At 44.8% G+C, this 20561-nt stretch overlaps 2 protein-coding genes across 6 annotated transcripts in view; one reads left to right on the top strand and one right to left on the bottom strand.

Moving 5' to 3' along the window:
• Positions 1–17373, bottom strand: part of G3BP2 (G3BP stress granule assembly factor 2) — a 37280-nt gene extending 19907 nt beyond the window's left edge. For both annotated transcript variants that reach the window (XM_053363056.1, XM_053363057.1), the window contains exons 1-3: positions 17183–17373; positions 6433–6551; positions 1324–1405 (exon numbers count right to left, since the gene is read on the bottom strand). In XM_053363056.1, coding sequence (XP_053219031.1) covers positions 1324–1405; positions 6433–6527 — 177 coding nt within the window. In that variant the 5' untranslated portion in view covers positions 6528–6551; positions 17183–17373. The remainder of the gene's footprint in view (positions 1–1323; positions 1406–6432; positions 6552–17182) is intronic.
• A 2696-nt stretch (positions 17374–20069) lies between these two features.
• USO1 (USO1 vesicle transport factor) overlaps positions 20070–20561 on the top strand; it is a 46858-nt gene continuing 46366 nt past the window's right edge. For 2 of the 4 annotated variants that reach the window (XM_053363036.1, XM_053363037.1), the window contains exon 1: positions 20071–20286. In XM_053363036.1, coding sequence (XP_053219011.1) covers positions 20221–20286 — 66 coding nt within the window. In that variant the 5' untranslated portion in view covers positions 20071–20220. Of the gene's footprint in view, positions 20287–20561 lie in introns of all 4 variants that reach the window. The other 2 variants (XM_053363035.1, XM_053363039.1) reach the window with 2 other exon arrangements.

Below are 20561 nucleotides of genomic sequence, written 5' to 3'. Positions count from 1 at the left end.
CTACATCATATTCATAGAAAATGCATCCGATTCAAATGTGTAATATGCAACTATCCCAGCAAGCGCTGAATAAATATTTTGAAACTCTGGGTGCATCTTTTAAAGACTGAAGTATCTTCTACTACATCACAACTGTATCACTGCTAGGGCAGAGGTAGAGAGCCTGGAGCCCTCCAGATTGCAGTTGGATTAAAACTCCCATTACCCTGGACCATTGGCCCACATCTAGAAGGCCTAAGATTCCCCCATCCTTTTGTTAAGAGCATATTATATGAATACAAAGACATGGATTACTATCTACATGTCTTGATGCTGGTTCAAGACTAGAGCTCTTTTTCTGGCAGTTGCTGAAGTCAAAAATCAGGTTCTATTTCAAAAACTGGGATCACATATTGCTAAAGTAACAGAAATGAAAGAAAACAAAAAAATGCACAGACATCCAGTACAGTATTACCAAGAACACTGAAAACCAAAAGCCCTAGGCACTTGATAATCTCTATGCTGCCTTTTTAAATAGGTCACTATTATTCATTTTTGCATAGAAGCCTCTGAAGTGCATAAATAACTGACCTGGCCCAATGTCACACCATGAGGCCTTGAAAGAAGTGGTCTCCCACATCCAAGCCCAATATTTTCTGTTGGATATCAGCCTCTTACATTAGCACTGCCAAGCAAGAAACTCTATGGGAAATCAAATGTATTTGAAACTTTTCAGAAGCCTTGTCTGTCTTTTCCCAACTTTAACAAACCTACCCCCACGAAGGCTCCGGATAATCGTGCCTACCATCTTGGCTTTTTCACATTCCTATGTGTGTTCTATGGCACAGCGCTCTGGGAAACAAATATGGTGGACACAAATGTCCACACCTTTGCTTCGGAGGACACCCTCTCTGTTAAAAAAATAAGGTAGGGGATATGGTAAACGCAACAGGATGTGCCCCATCACTTGACCCTCGTGCAGTTCAGGGTCCATTTATATCCCTATTCCTCCTTGAAATATGATTATATCAGCCATATCCCATATTTTTACACACTGCAGGGGACAATTGTTTCCAGCATCTGGCAACTAAGGGTTGTATCCAACTAAGCCAAACTCAGAGAAGGCCTATAGAAATCAGCATACATGGGAAAAAACACACCATAGGTTTCTGCTTTGCATTGGGAACAACCCTAAAATGTTTGCTGCTGCAAACAAATGGCTATGCTCTCTCTAGATTACTGCTTGAAGTAATGGAAACACCATATTTAACATTATGTATTGCCAAAGGCTATGCCTTTATTTATTGTGACTGAACATGACAAAATAATTGGTTAGGTACATACAGCCTGGCCATACACGGCTTCCTGTGGTTTGCCACTGGCATCCAGTCCACCATGCACATAAGAAGAATTCCTGCCATAAAACCTGCAAAGACATTCGAGCATGAGGTTTAGGACAGTCATATAGGAGCACATCTGGTTTTCAGCAAATTAAAAAAAAAGAATGCTAAGAAGTTTAATGTAAGCTTTAGATAAGAGGACTATAGGGTTTTAAAACCTGGTATAATCAATAAAATTCTGATGCAGTTCAAAAGCCCATAGCTAATAATAATAATAATAATAATAATAATAATAATAATAATGATGATGTTATAAGATATAAGATAACGCTAAATCTGGTTTGTATCTAGGCACCTTACGAAAGTTTATTTTAAAATATATCCCACCATTCTTCCATAATGGTACCCAAAGTGACATAAGTGGGTATTGGTTTGTTTTGCTTTTGTTTTATTATGTATTCTGTGTTTGCATTTTGTATTTTTATGTTGTGAACCACCCTGTGATCTTTGGAAGAAGGGTGGTATACAAGTTTAATAAATTAATAAATAAAATAAAAACAAATGGTTCTCAAAAATTCTCCTGTGAAAGTGACCAGACCTTGACCTGCTTAGTTTCAAGGGAAACTACTGGGGTGTTCAGGGGGTGGCAACTTCACCCAAAATCCCTTTCCAGGGGCAATAAAACTACATGGATGAAACAAACTGTGTCTTTTAAGGATCAGTGTACATAATTCCAGGTTATCTGTGGGTACACTCCTAAAGGAGATCACTTAATATGGTGAGAGCCAGAACAATTTCAACTGTTACCTATCTGCCTTTAAGTTATCGAAATACAATGCTGATATCTACAGTTCTGAAATAATTAAGGATTACTTTTTGCTATTTGTTCTCTGTATTAAAATTATGATTACTTATTCAATTTAATATACCTCCCTTCATCAGATCTCAGGGAGGTTCACAAGATAAAAATACAGTGGTACCGCAGGTTAAGAACTTAATTCGTTCTGGAGGTCCGTTCTTAACCTGAAACTGTTCTTAACCTGAAGCAACACTTTAGCTAATGGGGCCTCCTGCTGCCACTGCGCCGCCGGAGCACGATTTCTCTTCTCATCCTGAAGCAAAGTTCTTAACCTGAAGCACTAATTCTGGGTTAGCGGAGTCTGTAACCTGAAGCGTATGTAACCTGAAGCATATGTAACCCGAGGTACCAGGAAAGAAGCATAAAATAGTTAAAACAAAAACAAAACAATAACCCCACCTCCCACAAACACATTTCAAAGGCCACATCAGCCAAAGGCCTGTTTAAAGAGGAAGGTTTTTGCTGGGCGCCTAATGATGTATAACAAAGGCGCCAGCCAAAACTCATTGGAGAGCACATTCCACAAACGGGGAGCCACTGCATAAAAGGCCCTTTCTTGTATTGCCACCCTCTGGACCTCTCATGGAAGAGGCACATGAAGAAGGGCCTCAGATGATGATCACAGAGTTCAGGTCAGTTTATATCCCTTTAAATTGGAAATATTTTTTATTTATCACTAAATAAAACAATTAAAATACAGTACTCTGAAGCTCTAATACAATCTCCCTGATCTCCCCTGCCCACATCCAACCACAAGGCACCAGTAATTTCAAAGTCATTACAGTGGTACCTCGGGTTACAGACGCTTCAGGTTGCAGACTCCGCTAACCCAGAAATAGTACCATGGGTTAAGAACTTTGCTTCAGGATGAGAACATAAATTGTGTGGTGGCAGCAGCAGCGGGAGGCCCCATTAGCTAAAGTGGTAACTCAGGTTAAGAACAGTTTCAGGTTAAGAACGGACCGCCAGAACGAATTACCGTATTTTTTGCTCCACAAGACGCACTTTTTTCCTCTTAAAAACTAAGGGGAAATGTCTGTGTGTCTTATGGAGCGAATGTGTGATCCCTGGGGCTGGGGGGAGAAACCCGGGCTTCCCTCGCCAGCCCCGACAAGCTCCTGAGCAGCTCTGCGGTAGCCCGTGAAGCACTCCCTCTAGCTGTTTTAGCTTCTGCCTTAGCGGCACAAAGCCTCTGCAGGCCAGTGGGGAGCCTTCATCCCGCTTCACACGGCTATCCCTGGTTTTTGCGGGAGGTGGGGGGGAGAAAAGCCCCCAAGAGCCGCGCTCCCTTTAAAGAGCGCGCGGCTCTTGCGGGAGGTGGGGGAAGTGACAGAGAGACGCTCTCTTCCCCCACCTCCTGCAAAAGCCCCCAAGAGCCACACACACACTCCATGCGGCTCGTGAAAGGGAGCACTGAGCAGAGCCTGGGATGCATACAGGCTCTGCTCAGCACTCCCTTTAAATAATATTTTTTTTCTTGAATTCCCCCTCTAAAAACTAGGTGCGCCTTATGGTCAGGTGCGCCTTATGGAGCGAAAAATACAGCAAGTTCTTCACCCGAGGTACCACTGTAGTGCAGTAACTTTTTAAGTGGAGCCAACAGAATACAAAACTAATCAAACAATATATTGGTCTCCAAGAGCAGCCCGAAAACTGGAAGCAGCCGTAAAGGAGTACATCAATATGCATTTATGATTCAGCATTTCTTGTTCATGAAATTCTAAAAGCTTCCAAGATGCTAATACCATCAGATCTAATGGTAAGAGATGCAATAAGAGAAGCAGTGATTCCTGAACTATTGCCCAAGTTCTTCACACATTCAGATTGCGACCCAAATCCTAAGACAAAGACAGAATGCTAGGTCATCATCACAGTAAAGGGGCATGTGATGACCCTTGACATTCTTAATTTTCTTGTCAGCTACCACTATGTTGAAATACAGACCTACTAATCATTTGATTAGCAGCAGACTACCCCAGTAGGAAGAAAACCCGCATCAGTGTTAGTCATATGCATTTTCTGGGATAATTATGATGCCTATTTATCTCAACACTTATCGATGGGAAAAAGATGCTCCATTTCACAGTTCAAAATTGTTGCTTGAGGACCTCACTGCCCATGTTGAATTCTTTACAGCACTTATCATTCTCCATAACTGTGTGGCACAGGAAGCCGAGAAACCACAGTTGAGACGCTTAACCATTTACAGTTCACTCTTATTGGCTGTTGTCAATAAGCAGCTCTTGGGTCAGAATAACTTAAATCACTTCAAGGTATCCAGGATGTAACAGGTCTTCTACTGCTTCTCAGCATGCATCATGGAGAATGAGCTTTATTGCAAGGAGTTTTCTTGCAACAAGAGATTTATCTGGCGCATATAACAGAAAATCATGGCAATAGAAAAGAAACTGTGGCCAGTGGAGAGTAACTGAAAAGCTACATCACAGTGTTATAATCCTGTCAGTCAACAGGAGGGTATTTTCAGTCTCTGCTGTTGGTAGGCAAACTCTGAAGTAGCTTTTTTGAAAACTGGTGCAATAGTGGAGAACCTTTGCCCTGCAAGTAAAATTAGGTCCAGTGGGAATCCTGATTTGTCCCACAAGGCTGCTTTCTCCAAACTATACCCACATGTTCCATCTCCACCATCATGGAAACAATTTGGAGCCTTGGCAAGCAAGGCTTGCTGTAAATGTTGATCAGCTGATGACTACTGACAGCAAGCTCCACTGTGATCAGCTGCAGTATGGAATTCCCAATCAAAATATTTGTTTATGGCATTTATGAGATCACTCAAAATAACTTCTCTACGTCTCTTACATGTAAACAGAACATGTGTATGCTTAATTTGGCATCATTTGGAACATGAGATTGGCTGACGACCGCTTGTCTTTGTAGCTACCTACCCATATATTTAGATTCTCAATGACGGACCTCTTGTAAACGTCTCTCTAATGTAATGGGAGGGACGCGGGTGGCGCTGTGGGTAAAAGCCTCAGCGCCTAGGGCTTGCCGATCGAAAGGTCGGCGGTTCGAATCCCCGCGGCAGGGTGCGCTCCCGTTGCTCGGTCCCAGCGCCTGCCAACCTAGCAGTTCGAAAGCACCCCCAGGTGCAAGTAGATAAATAGGGAGCGCTTACCAGCGGGAAGGTAAACGGCGTTCCGTGTGCTGCGCTGGCTCGCCAGATGCAGCTTGTCACGCTGGCCACGTGACCCGGAAGTGTCTGAGGACAGTGCTGGCCCCTGGCCTCTTGAGTGAGATGGGCGCACAACCCTAGAGTCTGGCAAGACTGGCCCGTACGGGCAGGGGTACCTTTACCTTTTAATGTAATGGGGGAGGGTATGAGAAGACTTCTCAGCAGTGGCAACTACAGCGCAGAACACTATCTCTAGAGAGGTTTGCTTGGTCTGTTACCTTAACATCTTTTCAGCACCAGTAAGGACCTTTTTATTTTTCCAGCTTTTAAAGAAGCAATTTTAATCTTGCTGTATCATGCTGCTTTTATGATTTGGCGGCTTTTTCATTTGCTGTATTTTCTTGCATTCACGCTGCAATTGTTTTTGTTTTTGCAAACCACCCTGGGAGTATAATTGCATAATACTTTCATAGGGTTGTATCTGGCTAAGCCATGTCCAAACTAGGCCCACTGAAATCAATGGAATTGTTAGTCATGAGCAACTGAAGTCCAATGATTTCAGTGTGTCAATACTGAATATGACTTAGTTGAACAAAGCCTTCAATAAATAAAGACACAGGAATAGGAGGCAGGGTATCTGTGCTTTGTTTCTTCTCTCAACACTCCCAATTTATGTTGTTCAGCTGCTTTTTCAATTGCTTATACTTTATTAATGAAGCCCACAATTTTTTTAAAAAAAACACTTCGAATTTAGATAGAACAGCTGTTTTAGTCAGAACCTAAATTAAAACTACACTTCGAAATGTAATTTTTTATGGCTTGAAAGGGTGGATTTTCTTTGTGCGTGAAACAAATTATGGGACACAAAATAAACATAGCCCAAGTTGGCTATGCTTGTTTATTTAAAGAACACCTATTTAATTTAAAGATTTTAAAGCCACCCTTTAGTAAACTATAAGGGCTGCATACAATAAAATAAAAACATTAAGGCGGAACTAGTCCATATCGTCAAGTTAAGCTGTCCATAAGAAGATAAACAGTTACATTTGGAGGAAGTGGGGTCAATTCAACTTGCTCCTTTAGTCAAGACAACACCAGCTATTGATATATTTAGAAGTTACCTGTGTAAGAAGTCGGGGGCTTTATTTAGCAGGGTATAGTACTGCCTCACGAACTCCCGCCCTACAAGCAGCGGACTTGGCTTCTCCATCACCATTTCTTTGGTAGACAGTGTCAAAGGCTGTAATACAAGAGAGCACACACAACGTGAGATGAAATGTACAGTACTCTATTGGATGATGAACATTAAATGCAGCAGAACCTTATAACTGCAGGGAGGGAAAGAACTACAGTAGTTCCTATCCAGCAAAATTCAATTTCAAAAGAATTTAAGGTTTCTGTAATTCCCCCTTCCTAGTGTTCACTTCACTTACATATGATAAGAGCATAAAAGCTGGGATGGGCAGGTACAGCTTTTACAAGCAGCAGCTGCAATTCTTTATTTTATAATATTTCTCCGATATCCTGAGCCCCCTTTGGACTCAGAATGCAAACCGTTCTGAAAGTTTGACTCATACAGCAGCCCAGCATGAGTCTACAGGTTACAAGCCATTAAAGCAGATTAGAGAACTGGGCCAAAACAAACAAGATGAATTTTAACAGGGAGAAATGTAAAGTATTGCACTTGGGCAAAAAAAATGAGAGGCACAAATACAAGATGGGTGACACCTGGCTTGAGAGCACTACATGTGAAAAGGATCTAGGAGTCTTGGTTGACCACAAACTAGACATGAGCCAACAGTGTGACGCGGCAGCTAAAAAAGCCAATGCAATTCTGGGCTGCATCAATAGGAGTATAGCATCTAGATCAAGGGAAGTAATAGTGCCACTGTATTCTGCTCTGGTCAGACCTCACCTGGAGTACTGTGTCCAGTTCTGGGCACCACAGCTCAAGAAGGACACTGACAAACTGGAACGTGTCCAGAGGAGGGCAACCAAAATGGTCAAAGGCCTGGAAACGATGCCTTATGAGGAACGGCTAAGGGAGCTGGGCATGTTTAGCCTGGAGAAGAGGAGGTTAAGGGGTGATATGATAGCCATGTTCAAATATATAAAAGGATGTCACATAGAGGAGGGAGAAAGGTTGTTTTCTGCTGCTCCAGAGAAGCGGACACGGAGCAATGGATCCAAACTACAAGAAAGAAGATTCCACCTAAACATTAGGAAGAACTTCCTGACAGTAAGAGGTGTTCGACAGTGGAATTTGCTGCCAAGGAGTGTGGTGGAGTCTCCTTCTTTGGAGGTCTTTAAGCAGAGGCTTGACAACCATATGTCAGGAGTGCTCTGATGGTGTTTCCTGCTTGGCAGGGGGTTGGACTCGATGGCCCTTGTGGTCTCTTCCAACTCTATGATTCTATGAAAGCAAGCCAGAGTACGAAGATACATAGCTAGGCCTAAGATTTGATCCTACACTTGACGTGCTCCCTGCCCTCTACGTTTGAAGACTGAAGCAGGCACATTCGCGCATTTGACGTCCCAAGCCTTGGGACTGAGAAGCAAATGGGAACTCCTCTGTAGAGACCGGGCATATATGGTCTGCTTGCACCAGCGCTGTTGCCTCCGCATCCTTGGAGATGGCATAGCCAGCTCACAGGAGAGTTCTCTTCACTTTCAGGGTACGGTGCTGCTGAAACCACCTCCACAGCTGGTGATGTATGGCTTGGGAAGCCCACCTCTGACAAGCCACTAGGCCCTTCTCCTGAATCTGGATCCCCTCCTCCTAATCCACTGGAAATTTCCCTGGGGCTGCAAGTCCTCAACCCACTAGAACCTTGCCTTCGGTTGGCCCCTCCCAACTCTCTGACCACCTTCTCCGTGACATGTCCATGGGACGCACATCCTATGTGGGACTTGCACTATTTCAGGAATATACTACAGTGGTACTTCGGGTTACATACGCTTCAGGATGAGAACAGAAATGGTGCTCCGGTGATGCGGCGGCAGCAGGAGGCCCCATTAGCTAAAGTGATGCTTCAGGTTAAGAACAGTTTCGGGTTAAGAACGGACCTCTGGAACAAATTAAATACTTAACCCGAGGTACCACTGTACTTTGATGCCCAACGTTCTGACCCAATGCATGTTTACTCCAGGGTAAGTTCCACCATGTTCAAAGGGGCTTATTCCCAGGACTGCAGATTTAGATTCTAAATTAGGAATGGGGAAACCTGTGGTCCTCCAGATGTTGCTGCATTACAACTCCCCGATCATTGGCCACACTGGCTGAAGTTGAAGGAAGGTGGAGCAAAACAACATGGCTTTGGCAAAGTGGAGTCCTGTGCTGCCTTGCCAACCTTTCATTTTCTACAATCATAATCATTTATTATTGAATACGTATATACTGCCAATCTGACTGGGTTGCCCCAACCACTCTGGGTGGCCATCAAAAAATTAAAGCACAATACATCCAACATTTAAAACTTCCCTGAACATGGCTGCCTTCAGATGTCTTCTAAAAGTCAGATAGTTGTTTATTTCCTTGACATTTGATGGGAGGGCATTCCACAGGGCGGGTGCCACTACCAAGAAGGCCCTCTGCCTGGTTCCCTGTAACTTGGCTTCTCGCAGTGAGGGAACCACCAGAAAGCTCCACCCCCATAAAGCGCCTTTTAGGGCTTTACAAGCATGTAGATATGAATGATTCAGTAGAGATTATATACTCTAGCTTCCAAAAAGCTTTCGACAAAGTACCCCACCAAAGTCTTATGTGTAAATGTAGCAGTCATGGAAGAAATAACAGAGATTCATTAATTTGCTAAAGAACAGGAAGCAAAGAATTGAAATAACAAAATTATTTCAATGATGGGAAGTACAATGAATCATTATATAAGATACTGATACCATTTAATTTGTTCATAAATGATCTGTAGACAAAGCGTGAACACTAAAATGGCCAAGTCTGCAGAGAACAGCAAATTATTCAGGTTGCCAACTAATAGAAGCTGAAAAATCTCTCCCAACTGCATGAATAGTCAATGAAACTTAGGTTCAATGCAAGTTAAGTGAAAACTGATACACGTTGGAGGGGAAAAACCTGTATATTGATGAGATCTGAACATGTGGTGACTAATAAAAAAAATATGTATATTACGACCACAGTGCATACAGCTCTGTGAAAATCATTAACTAAGAGCATGGTTGTAATGGAAAAGGAAAATACCGTGCTCGGAATTATTACAAAAGGAATTTAAAATGAAGCAGTTGCTATCATATCACATTTATATAAATCTATAAAGCACTTGCATTTGGAATACTATCTACAATTTCAGTTGTATCATCACAAAAAGATGATACAGAATTGGAAAAGATATAAAAAAGCGCAGCCAGGAAGATGACAGGGTTGAAGTACCCTACTAAGAAATGCTAAAGTGTTGGGGGCTTTTCAGTTTATCAAAGAGATGGCTAAGGGTGCAAGCCTATATTTATGCTGGCTGGAGAGCTTTAGGGTTTGATGTTAAGCCCCCTGCACCAATGTACTACCCAAGCTAAACCACTGCTGACTCCACCACCCCATGCAATTAGTCAATTGTTGTTGGCATCTGTCTGTCTCAAGAGACAATGAAATGCACCTCCGGGGCGGGGGGGGGGTGAAGTCAAACAGCTGCCCTATCTTCTTGACCCCCACTGTGTCTCCCTTTAATCTTATTTTTTTCCAGGCTAAACATACCCAGCTACTTCTGTCCAGCATGTATTTCCAGACTGACCATTCTAGCTAGTCATCCCCCTCTGGACACACACCAGTTTGTCAGTGTCTTCCTTAAATTTGGTATGTCATGTAACATAATACAATTCAAATCAAATTGAATAGATACAATACTCTGGAATAAGGTGACTGTAGGAAGCACACTTATTTGTTCTTTCGGCATGATAAAAGTTCTAATGTTAACATTTGCAGTGCCTTCATCCTCCTCTGCCACAGAAGGAAAGTATGCGCTATTGAATTGTTAAACCTTAAATTATTTACAAATATTCCAATAAAAATAATTTTCAAGTGAAGTTTTGAATCTGCTTGAATACAACATTTCAAACTACATTTGGAGCACCGGGGGGGGGGGGGGAATTTCCATTCTAATACTTTTGGATATAGGAAAACCTTCGGAGATGTTCATAAGCATGTAAAATTAATACAGCACACATTTAATAAACAAAAATAAAAAGTAAGTCAAACAAATGCGCTAAATCAGAACTCAAATGCCTTAGGGCAACATAAATTTTCCAGTCCAAAATTTTCTGGAAAACCTGTACCACTGGGATTCACCTTGCTGGTGGGAGCTACACAAGGACAGTAGCTCAGTGGTAGAACATCTACCGGTCCTGAAAGACCTACACTGGCTCGTTTCCGAGCACAATTCAAAGTGTTGGTGCTAACCTTGAAAGCCCTAAACGGCCTCGGCCCAGTATATCTGCAGGAGCATCTCCACCCCCATTGTTCAGCCCGGACACTGAGGTCCAGCTCTGAGGGCCTTCTGGTGGTTCCCTCATTGTGAGAAGTGAGGTTACAGGGAACCAAGCAGAGGGTCTTCTCGGTAGTGGCACCTGCCCTGTGGAACACCCTCCCACCAGATGTCAAGGCAATAAACAACTATTTTACTTTTAAAAGACACCCTGTTTAGGGAACTTTTTAATGTCTGACGCTGTCTTGTTTTTGATATTTGGTTGGAAGCTGCCCAGAGTGGCTGGGGAGACCCAGTCAGATGGGCGGGGTATAAATAATAATAATATATTACTATTATTATATACTATTGTTATTATAATATACTGCGGGAGGCAGTGGAAGACAGGAGTGCCTGGCGTGCTCTGGTCCATGGGGTCACGAAGAGTCGGACACGACTAAAAGACTAATCAACAACAACACTTTATTATTATTATTATTATTATTATTATTATTATTATTATTATTATTATATCTAGGTCCCAAGTTAAATACCTGGCAACTCCTGGTAACATGGTGAGTGTGATGGAGAGGCTCCTTCCTAAACACAGGAGAGGTCCTGCCAATTGGCGGAGACAGTAGGTGAATCAACGATTTGGCTCGTTCCTAAAGTGAAAGAGCACTTTCCACAAAAAGCTTATCCTCTAAACAGTATTATGGGTATCTCTAAATAGTATTATATGGGAACTCCAATGCAACAGGAACTGCTGCTCTGTTACCCCAGCAAGGGAGGAAAGGACAAGGCACCCCACAAAACTAATCAAGGGATGGGAGGTAACATGCTTACTCGACAACACCTTTTTGGTTAAACTTTTTGCATTACAAAGCCGTCCTCTCCCAAAGCTAGTAATGATGTCTCTATGCAAATCTAAGTACACACACTTAGTGGGGTGGGGTAGTGACACAGACTCAGGTGCAGGTAAGCTTTGTGTTGCCACTACTGCTAGTGCCACCCAAACAATCATCATTCCTTTTGCCTTTCAGGATCACAGTCTGAAAAAAGTGGACACTGCACAAAGAACTCCACTGCAGCTCCCCACAGGAAAAAGAGCAAGTACTGTCTGGGTGATAGCTCCCTTCTGAAAGGCTAGATGAAGCTGAGACTAGCCAGAGCCTATGTTGCAGATTATGCTTATGCAGGTTATGCTTAAAATTCTACAAGGAAGGCTCAAACAGTATGTGGATCGAGAACTCCCAGAAGTGCAAGCTGGATTTAGAAGAGGCAGAGGAACCAGAGACCAAATTGCAAAGATGCGCTGGATTATGGAGAAAGCTAGAGAGTTCCAGAAAGACATCTACTTCTGCTTCATTGACTATGCAAAAGCCTTTGACTGTGTCGACCACAGCAAACTATGGCAAGTTCTTAAAGAAATGGGAGTGCCTGATCACCTCATCTGTCTCCTGAGAAATCTCTATGTGGGACAAGAAGCTACAGTTAGAACTGGATATGGAACAACTGATTGGTTCAAAATTGGGAAAGGTGTACGACAAGGCTGTATTTTGTCTCCCTGCTTATTTAATTTATACGCAGAATACATCATGCGAAAGGCTGGGCTGGATGAATCCCAAACTGGAATTAAGATTGCCGGAAGAAATATCAACAACCTCAGATATGCAGATGACACAACCTTGATGGCAGAAAGTGAGGAGGAATTAAAGAACCTTTTAATGAGGGTGAAAGAGGAGAGCGCAAAATATGGTCTGAGGCTCAACATCAAAAAAACGAAGATCATGGCCACTGGTCCCATCACCTCCTGGCAAATAGAAGGGGAAGAAATGGAGGCAGTGAGAGATTTTACTTTCTTGGGCTCCATGATCACTGCAGATGGTGACAGCAGCCACGAAATTAAAAGACGCCTGCTTCTTGGGAGAAGGGCAATGACAGGCCTAGACAGCATCTTGAGAAGTAGAGACGTCACCTTGCCAACAAAGGTCCGTATAGTTAAAGCCATGGTTTTCCCAGTAGTGATGTATGGAAGTGAGAGCTGGACCATAAAGAAGGCTGATCGCCGAAGAATTGATGCTTTTGAATTATGGTGCTGGAGAAGACTCTTGAGAGTCCCATGGACTGCAAGAAGATCAAACGCATCCATTCTTAATGAAATCAGCCCTGAGTGCTCACTGGAAGGACAGATCGTGAAGCTGAGGCTCCAGTACTTTGGCCACCTCATGAGAAGAGAAGACTCCCTGGAGAAGACACTGATGCTGGGAAAGATGGAGGGCACAAGGAGAAGGGGGCGACAGAGGATGAGATGGTTGGATAGTGTTCTCGAAGCCACAAACATGAGTCTGACCAAACTGCGGGAGGTAGTGGAGGACAGAGGTGCCTGGCGTGCTCTGGTCCATGGGGTCACGAAGAGTCGGACACGACTAAACGACTAAACAACAACAACAACATGTTGCAGATTCCTGACCATTGCTCATTAATGTCCCCAACTCTTCCTGGCTCACAGGCAGCCCTCTAAGGACAGTTCCTACTAAGACTACACAATAGGACTACAATGTTAGCAAGCGCAGTGACCGGTGCTATTCCTTGTGTTTTGCGGACTTTCCTGATCTACTAAGCTCCTGTATTTTTTTGTAAGCTGCTTGGGAGACAGCTATGTATTGTTGAAGCCCTAGCCAACACAGAGATGGAGCGCTATGGAGCAATACACCTGTTCCTTTGCTGTTGGCCACATAGCAAAGGTGAAGGAGCCCTGCTGAGACAAGGTGACTGGCAGCTATGTTCATATTTTCTGCTTCCAGATCTCATTCCGCTTTGTTACAGCTGCCACTTCTGTGTTGATGGGGTTTAGGAGCCGAGGACCCTTTCCCACCAGGGTTAGAAACTGGGATAGAAAAGCTAGGAGCCAAATGGCTCGTGGGACCTGGGTTGTGAGTGCCAAAACAGAATGTCTAGTTGCCATCAGGGGTGGGTCCGGCAACACTTTTTATTATTTTGATAAGCATGAACTAATATGCAATTCCCATAAGTGACACATTGTTAATATCCCATTTTAAAAAGAAATACATGTTTAATTTGGTGTTTACAATAAAATATTGGTACTAGACTTCAGTTTTCAAAACACTCTACTCTACATTATTAAACTCCTTAATGTACTGTCTATTCTTAACATATACTTTGAGGCTTCAAAGCACATACATTTCAGTAATCCTTGAGTGTCAGCCAAGTGCAAAAAAATGGAACCCAGACCTTTTGCGGTGCTCGCAAATGGAGTATCTTTAGGCACAAAATGTGCCTGGTGCCCTGCTAATTTCGAACCCTGCTTTCCACGCCTGCTGATTCTTATTCACAGGCGCTCGTGTCAGGATAGAATTATGAAGAGAAAGGGGCTCAAAGATTTCTTTTCCACCAGGTCTTGGTGTAGTTTATTCCTTCTTTGGCCATCTGAATTCCAGGTAAGGGGGTTGAGACCCCTAACAGTTGAAAAGCCTCCTGGTTACTTCTGATGTGATGAATTACGCAGTGGGCATGTGAAGGAATGAGTAAGTCTGTTGTTAGGGTAAAGAATTGGGGACATGTCTTTCCTCAAGACATAGAGAGGAAATAAACAGCAGTACCAGACAATACAGTGGTGCCCCGCAAGACGAATGCCTCGCAAGACGGAAAACCCGCTAGACGAAAGGATTTTCCGTTTGCGATGCGCTTCGCAAGACAAATTTCCCTATGGGCTTGCTTCGCAAGACGAAAACGTCTTGCAAGTCTCGCCATTCCCCCCCCCCGCTTTTTTCCCCTTTTTCTAAGCCGCTAATAGCCTTTTAGCAGCTAAGCCGCTAAGCCTTTAATAGCCGCTAAGCCGCTAAACCGCTAATAGCGCTAATCTGCTTAGCCGCTAATGGGGTTGCTTCGCAAGACGAAAAAACCGCTAGACGAAGAGAATCGCGGAACGGATTCTTTTCGTCTTGCGAGGCACCACTGTAATGCATACGAACATGTGGAATAGTGTGGCTAGGTTATATGGCAGGGACTGAGTGCTTCAAAAGCAAACTGGGTCACGTGGGAGTCATACAATTGACTGATGTGGTATTTCCTCTGAATGGCTCAAGACTCTGCATTCACCAAGGCATCCTAGGTCCTTCCAGAATTTTCTAGTGGGAAATGGCAGTGAAGTTGTGAACTTGGGACCACTTGTGTGTGAAACCTGGGGTTCCTGGTGCAACCCTCTAGGTCTTTGCTGGGTCAGGATGCTGTGCCCCATAATATGCCCTCCTGCTGTACCTGAGTGGTTGGAAAACTGTTAGGGGAGAGTGAAGGTTGGATTGCAATTTTGCTTGCTTCTCCCTCCCCACTTATCTTTTGGCATGACCACTTGTTGTCTGACATGCAAAAGGAGAATTTGCCCCCAATTCAAACACATCCCTCATGGGGGTTTGTGCCTAATTCACCTATTTCCTGCACCTATGCCCTATAGGAAGAGCTAACAAGAGGCTCTGCACAATTGCAGCTTCACCCTGTTTGCAGCCTAGCCTGGCCCTTTATAGACTGCTAAGTAAAAGGGACGCGGGTGGCTCTGTGAGTAAAACCACAGTGCCTAGGACTTGCCGATCGTATGGTCGGCGGTTCGAATCCCTGCGGCGGGGTGAGCTCCCGTCTTTCGGTCCCAGCTCCTGCCCACCTAGCAGTGCGAAAGCACCCTTAAAAGTGCAAGTAGATAAATAGGTACCGCTTTATAGCGGGAAGGTAAACGGTGTTCCGTGTGCTGCGCTGGTGCAGGCTCGCCAGAGCAGCGATGTCACACTGGCCACGTGACCCGGAAGTGTCTGCGGACAGCGCCGGCTCCTGGCCTCTAGAGTGAGATGAGCGCACAACCCAAGAGTCTGACAAGACTGGCCCGTACGGGCAGGGGTACCTTTACCTTTACCTTTTTAAGTAAAAGTAGCCCACACTCTCCACTTCATCTCTGGGGGTTTTCCATTAGCATTTGGTTAGCTACAATGGAAAACAGGATGAGGAACTACATGGATCTTTTAGCATGCATACATGCAGTAAAGCTGCTGTTTTTCTCTGAATGGAAGGAAGATCTATTTTTGTCTCTAGGGTATTTGCATATGAATGCATTGGAGTAAACATTAAGGTGGCTAGGCTAGTGTTCAGAACTATGATAATACATCTTAAGGGAATTCTATTTTTTATTATCATTTTAACCAAACAGAGCTTTGTTTTCAAATCAGGTCTAGGACCAGCTATAATGCATAGTAAATAAGTACATCTGTCAAAAGGTAAAAGAAAAGGTTAAAGCAATTTGTTATTGTGGGGTTGACAAACTCAGCAATCCTTGGGTCTCTTCCAACCCAACCATTATATGATTCCTAACACTCGTATTACCTGGAGGTCCACACGCTTCTAGCACTGCCACCCCTACCTTACAGGGCTGTTTTTGCCAGGAAGCATGTTACTCTGGTGTGCTGGGAACTTGAAAGGTGCCACATGAGCACTAAGTATTTGGCAGTTGTCACTGAGCCCACAGTGAAGGAAGCTGTGTGTGTATGTGCGCACATACGGGGACACACATAACTGTACATGCACACATTAGAGAGAACAAAAAATTTTTTCCCTTCCAGTAGCACCTTAAAGACCAACTAAGTTAGTTCTTGGTATGAGCTTTCGTGTGCATGCACACTTCTTCAGCTACATCTGAAGAACTTCTTCAGATACATTCTTCAGATACATCTGTATCTGAAGAAGTGTGCATGCACACGAGAGCTCATACGAAGAACTAACTTAGTTGGTCTTTAAGGTGCTACTGGAAGGAAAAAAAATTTTTGTTTTGACTATGGCAGACCAACACTGCTACCTTTCTGTAACTGGAACATTAGAGAGAGAAAGAGAGTGACGTGCACACTCACAATCTTACTCTTTCAAAGGCGGGCTTGTGTGCCATAGAATCACAGAACCGAACAGTCGGAAGGGGGCCACCGGGGGGTCATCTAGCCCACCCCCGCCATGCAGGGAACCTCAGCACGCGTTTCCCTCCCCCTCCCATCCCGTCTGAACCCTGCTTAGCATTGCAAACGGGCTAGCGGTTTCGTTGCTGCAGATGCTGCCGCGAGCTGCGTGGGCGCCTAAAAGAGGACTTATTGCACATCATTATTATTATTATTATTACCGCCACTACCTGGCACCTCCTCATCCCATTTCCCCCTCAGGGCGAGGCCGGAGGGAAGAAGGTCGCGCAGCCACCGGCCCCGCACCCCCCTGGGCGCCCGGGGAAGGGGCCTGCGGGGCTGTTGACAGCCGCCAATCCTCCTCCTCCCGCTCTCATTCTCTGAGGAGAAGCTGCCCCGCTGCCCCCCTCCCCACACACCCCCTTCGCGGGGGAAGGCGGGAGGGAGCCCGGCCTTCCCCGCCCGGCCCGGCCCGGCCCTCTCCCCCCCGTTACCTAGGCGCTCTTCTTTCTCCGTCTCAGGGTCCGGGGTTCGCTTCCCGGCCGAGGGCGCGGGGGGAGGAGCGACTGGGGCAGCGCGTCCGTCTCTCTCTTTCTCCCTCCCTCCCTCACAAGCACGGATTCGGGGCGGAACCGGATGTCTCGTCCGCTCTCGCTTTCTAATAAGGAGGAGCGGGCGGGAGGGGGGGTGGGGGAGGAGGAGTTTAGGAGGAGGAAGGTGGCGCGCGCGCAGCTTCTGGAAGATCGGCCCGGACGTGGGCGGGGTCAGAGGCCGCCGGAGCGGAAGGCGCACGCGCGTGCGCACGCGCACTCAGGTTTTGTTCTTTCTTTTTTTTGTTAGGGCCAATGGTAGCTTTTTTCGAATTTTGGCCGGAAGTGGCGGCTTCATCTCTATGGTTTCCGCCCGCCCGCCCGCTTCCTCCCAATTGCGTTTCCCAGGTTAAAGGGCGCTGTTTACAGCGCCGTCGCGGGACGAGTGACGAAGGGCGCGCCGAGTGACGACACTCAAAATTTAATTCTAAATTAATTTAAATTTGAATTGATTTAATTAATTTAAATTTAATTCTAAATTATATACCGGAAACGCGGGAGATTACAAGGGGTCAATATATATATATTATATACATTATATATATGTATATATATATATATATATATATATATATATATAATATAATATAATATAATATATAATATTATATAATATATATATAATATATATATAATATATATATATGGATGTATCGTGCCATATTGGAAGCAATATATATATATATATATATATATATATATATATATATATATATATATATGGATGTATCGTGCCATATTGGAAGCAAAAAAACTTGTCATGATGAATTGGAAGAGCCGCAAAAAGATCCCATTGAGCACATGGATTGACAATATGGACAGACTAGTTACCTACGAACGAATTGCATATCGACGCAAATTAAGAATGGATAAATATGAAGAAATCTGGAAGGAATACTTAAGTGATAAGGCGGACAGTGCTAGGAAGTAGGGGGAGGAGAGTTGGGGAAATATTGTTAAAAAGGTGTAGTTATAGGTATATCAGTACTCATATCTGAATTGTTTATTATTGTGTTATTAGTGTTATTGTGGTTTATTGTATATGGTTTTTGTTGTTGTTTGTATTGAAAAAATGATTTTTAAAAATGTTTTTTTTTTAAAAAAGACATTCTTTCTTTCAAGAAAAGGAAAGCGTTTCCGTATCGACCACACTTCTCGCCCCTGTCAGAGCCGGTCTGGAACCTGGGTGGAATCTAACAAGCGTGTTACAAACGTTGTGAAAATGCTTTTTAAAAAAAATTGTTTTGAAAAAGGCATTGAATTTGCTATAGCTCACAGTCGCCGTCTAGTGCCACAAATTGTATATGGCACTGTACAACACATTCAAAACGCTTCGTTTGCAGCTGTATAGCTGAGTCCCTGGGCCCCACATTGGCTGCGGCGTTTAGAAACATCATCATCATCGGTATTGTTTTTTATTTTATAGCTACATGCCGCTCTTCAGCCCTATAAGCCACCTACCCCCGCACACAATTTAAAATACCATTGTTGTTGTTTAGTCGTGTCCGACTCTTCGTGACCCCATGGACCAGAGCACGCCAGGCCCTCCTGTCTTCCACTGACTCCCGCAGTTTGGTCAAACTCATGTTTGTAGCTTCGAGAACACTGTCCAACCATCTCGTCCTCTGTCGTCCCCTTCTCCTTGGGCCCTCCATCTTTCCCAACATCAAGGTCTTTTCCAGGGAGTCTTCTCTTCTCATGAGGTGGCCAAAGTATTGGAGCCTCAGCTTCACGATCTGTCCTTCCCGTGAGCACTCAGGGCTGATTTCCTTCAGAATGGAGAGGTTTGATCTTCTTGCAGTCCATGGGACTCTCAAGAGTCTCCTCCAGCACCAGAATTCAAAAGAACCAATTCTTCAGTGATCAGCCTTCTTTATGCTCCATCTCTCCCTTCCATACATCACTACTGGGAAAAGCATGGCTTTAACTATACGGACCTTTGTTGGCTACCAGCATGAGTTTGACCAAATTGCGAGAGGCAGTGGAAGACAGGAGTGCCTGGCGTGCTCTGGTCCATGGGATCACGAAGAGTCGGACACGACTAAACAACTAAACAACAACAAGATGTTCATCAGGCCAATAAAGAAATAAAATGATAATACCATCGCCATATATCAAGCCTGCATACTGCCCTTCCCCCGAGAATCACTGCTACATTGAAAAGATATCTGAAGAAGTGTGCATGCACACGAAAGCTCATACCAAGAACTAACTTAGTTGGTCTTTAAGGTGCTACTGGAAGGGAAAAATTTTTTTGTTTTGACTATGGCAGACCAACACGGCTACCTTTCTGTAACTGGCACATTGAAAAGCCTAGCGACAAACAGGCTGCGTACACACAAGGCCAAAACACGCGTGTTCCACGTTACGTATGAATCAGACCCGATGACGTGATGGGCGGTGAGGAAGGGCGAGGCAGTGGAAGACAGGAGTGCCTGGCATGCTCTGGTCCATGGGGTCACCAAGAGTCGGACACGACTAAACAACAACAACGTTGCAGTTTTAAACGCTTTTAATGGAGTGAAATAATAACTGAAGCCAAGCCATGCCTTCTGCATGAGGAGGGCTGCCCCAAATCAGAGCCTGCGCTGGAAAAACAAAACAAAAAAAAGCCCTGGATTTCCCCTCCATGGGCTAGTTTCCACTCCTAACCTCGGGGGAGAAAAGAAATAAAACAAGAGAAGTCTACAGAAGCCGGAAGTTGAGGCGGCGTGTCACTCTACAGTTTCCTCTCTCTAGGGTGGCTACCTTTGTGCCCGACACCGGAAGTTCAGGCCGGGTGTCTCTCCGGCGTCTCTCTCCGTAGGATGGCTACCTTTGTGCCACGTCTTGGCGCAGGCGCACTGGCGGCGCTGTTGGCTGCTGACGGGAGCTGACGCGGCCCGAGGAGAGGAGCCGCGGCCTAGCGAGCCTGGCGAGGCGGGGAAGGCCGGCCGGGGAAGATGAACTTCTTGCGGGGCGTCATGGGCGGCCAGAGCTCCGGGCCCCAGCCCTCCGGAGCCGAGACGGTGAGTCCTCCGACGGGGAAGTTCGCTTAGGTCCCACCCCGGCGGCGACCCGGGTCGCCCTTCCCCGGCGAAGTCCCTCTCTTGGGGCGCCCGGCTCCCTGTTCCACTCGCCCTTCCTCACCGCCATCACGTCACCGGGGCTGATTCACACGTTACGTGTAACACGCGTGTTTTGGCCTTGCGTGTACACAGCCCGTTTGTCCCTAAGCTTTTCAATGTGGTTTTTAATAACAGTGATTCTCGGGGGAAGGCCGGTATGCAGGCTTGATATACGG

The sequence above is a fragment of the Podarcis raffonei genome, chromosome 13 (assembly GCF_027172205.1).
Source record: "Podarcis raffonei isolate rPodRaf1 chromosome 13, rPodRaf1.pri, whole genome shotgun sequence".
Classification (NCBI taxonomy): domain Eukaryota; kingdom Metazoa; phylum Chordata; class Lepidosauria; order Squamata; family Lacertidae; genus Podarcis; species Podarcis raffonei.
The sequence above is the reverse complement of the archived record's forward strand: the minus strand, read 5'-3'. Positions and strand labels throughout refer to the sequence as shown.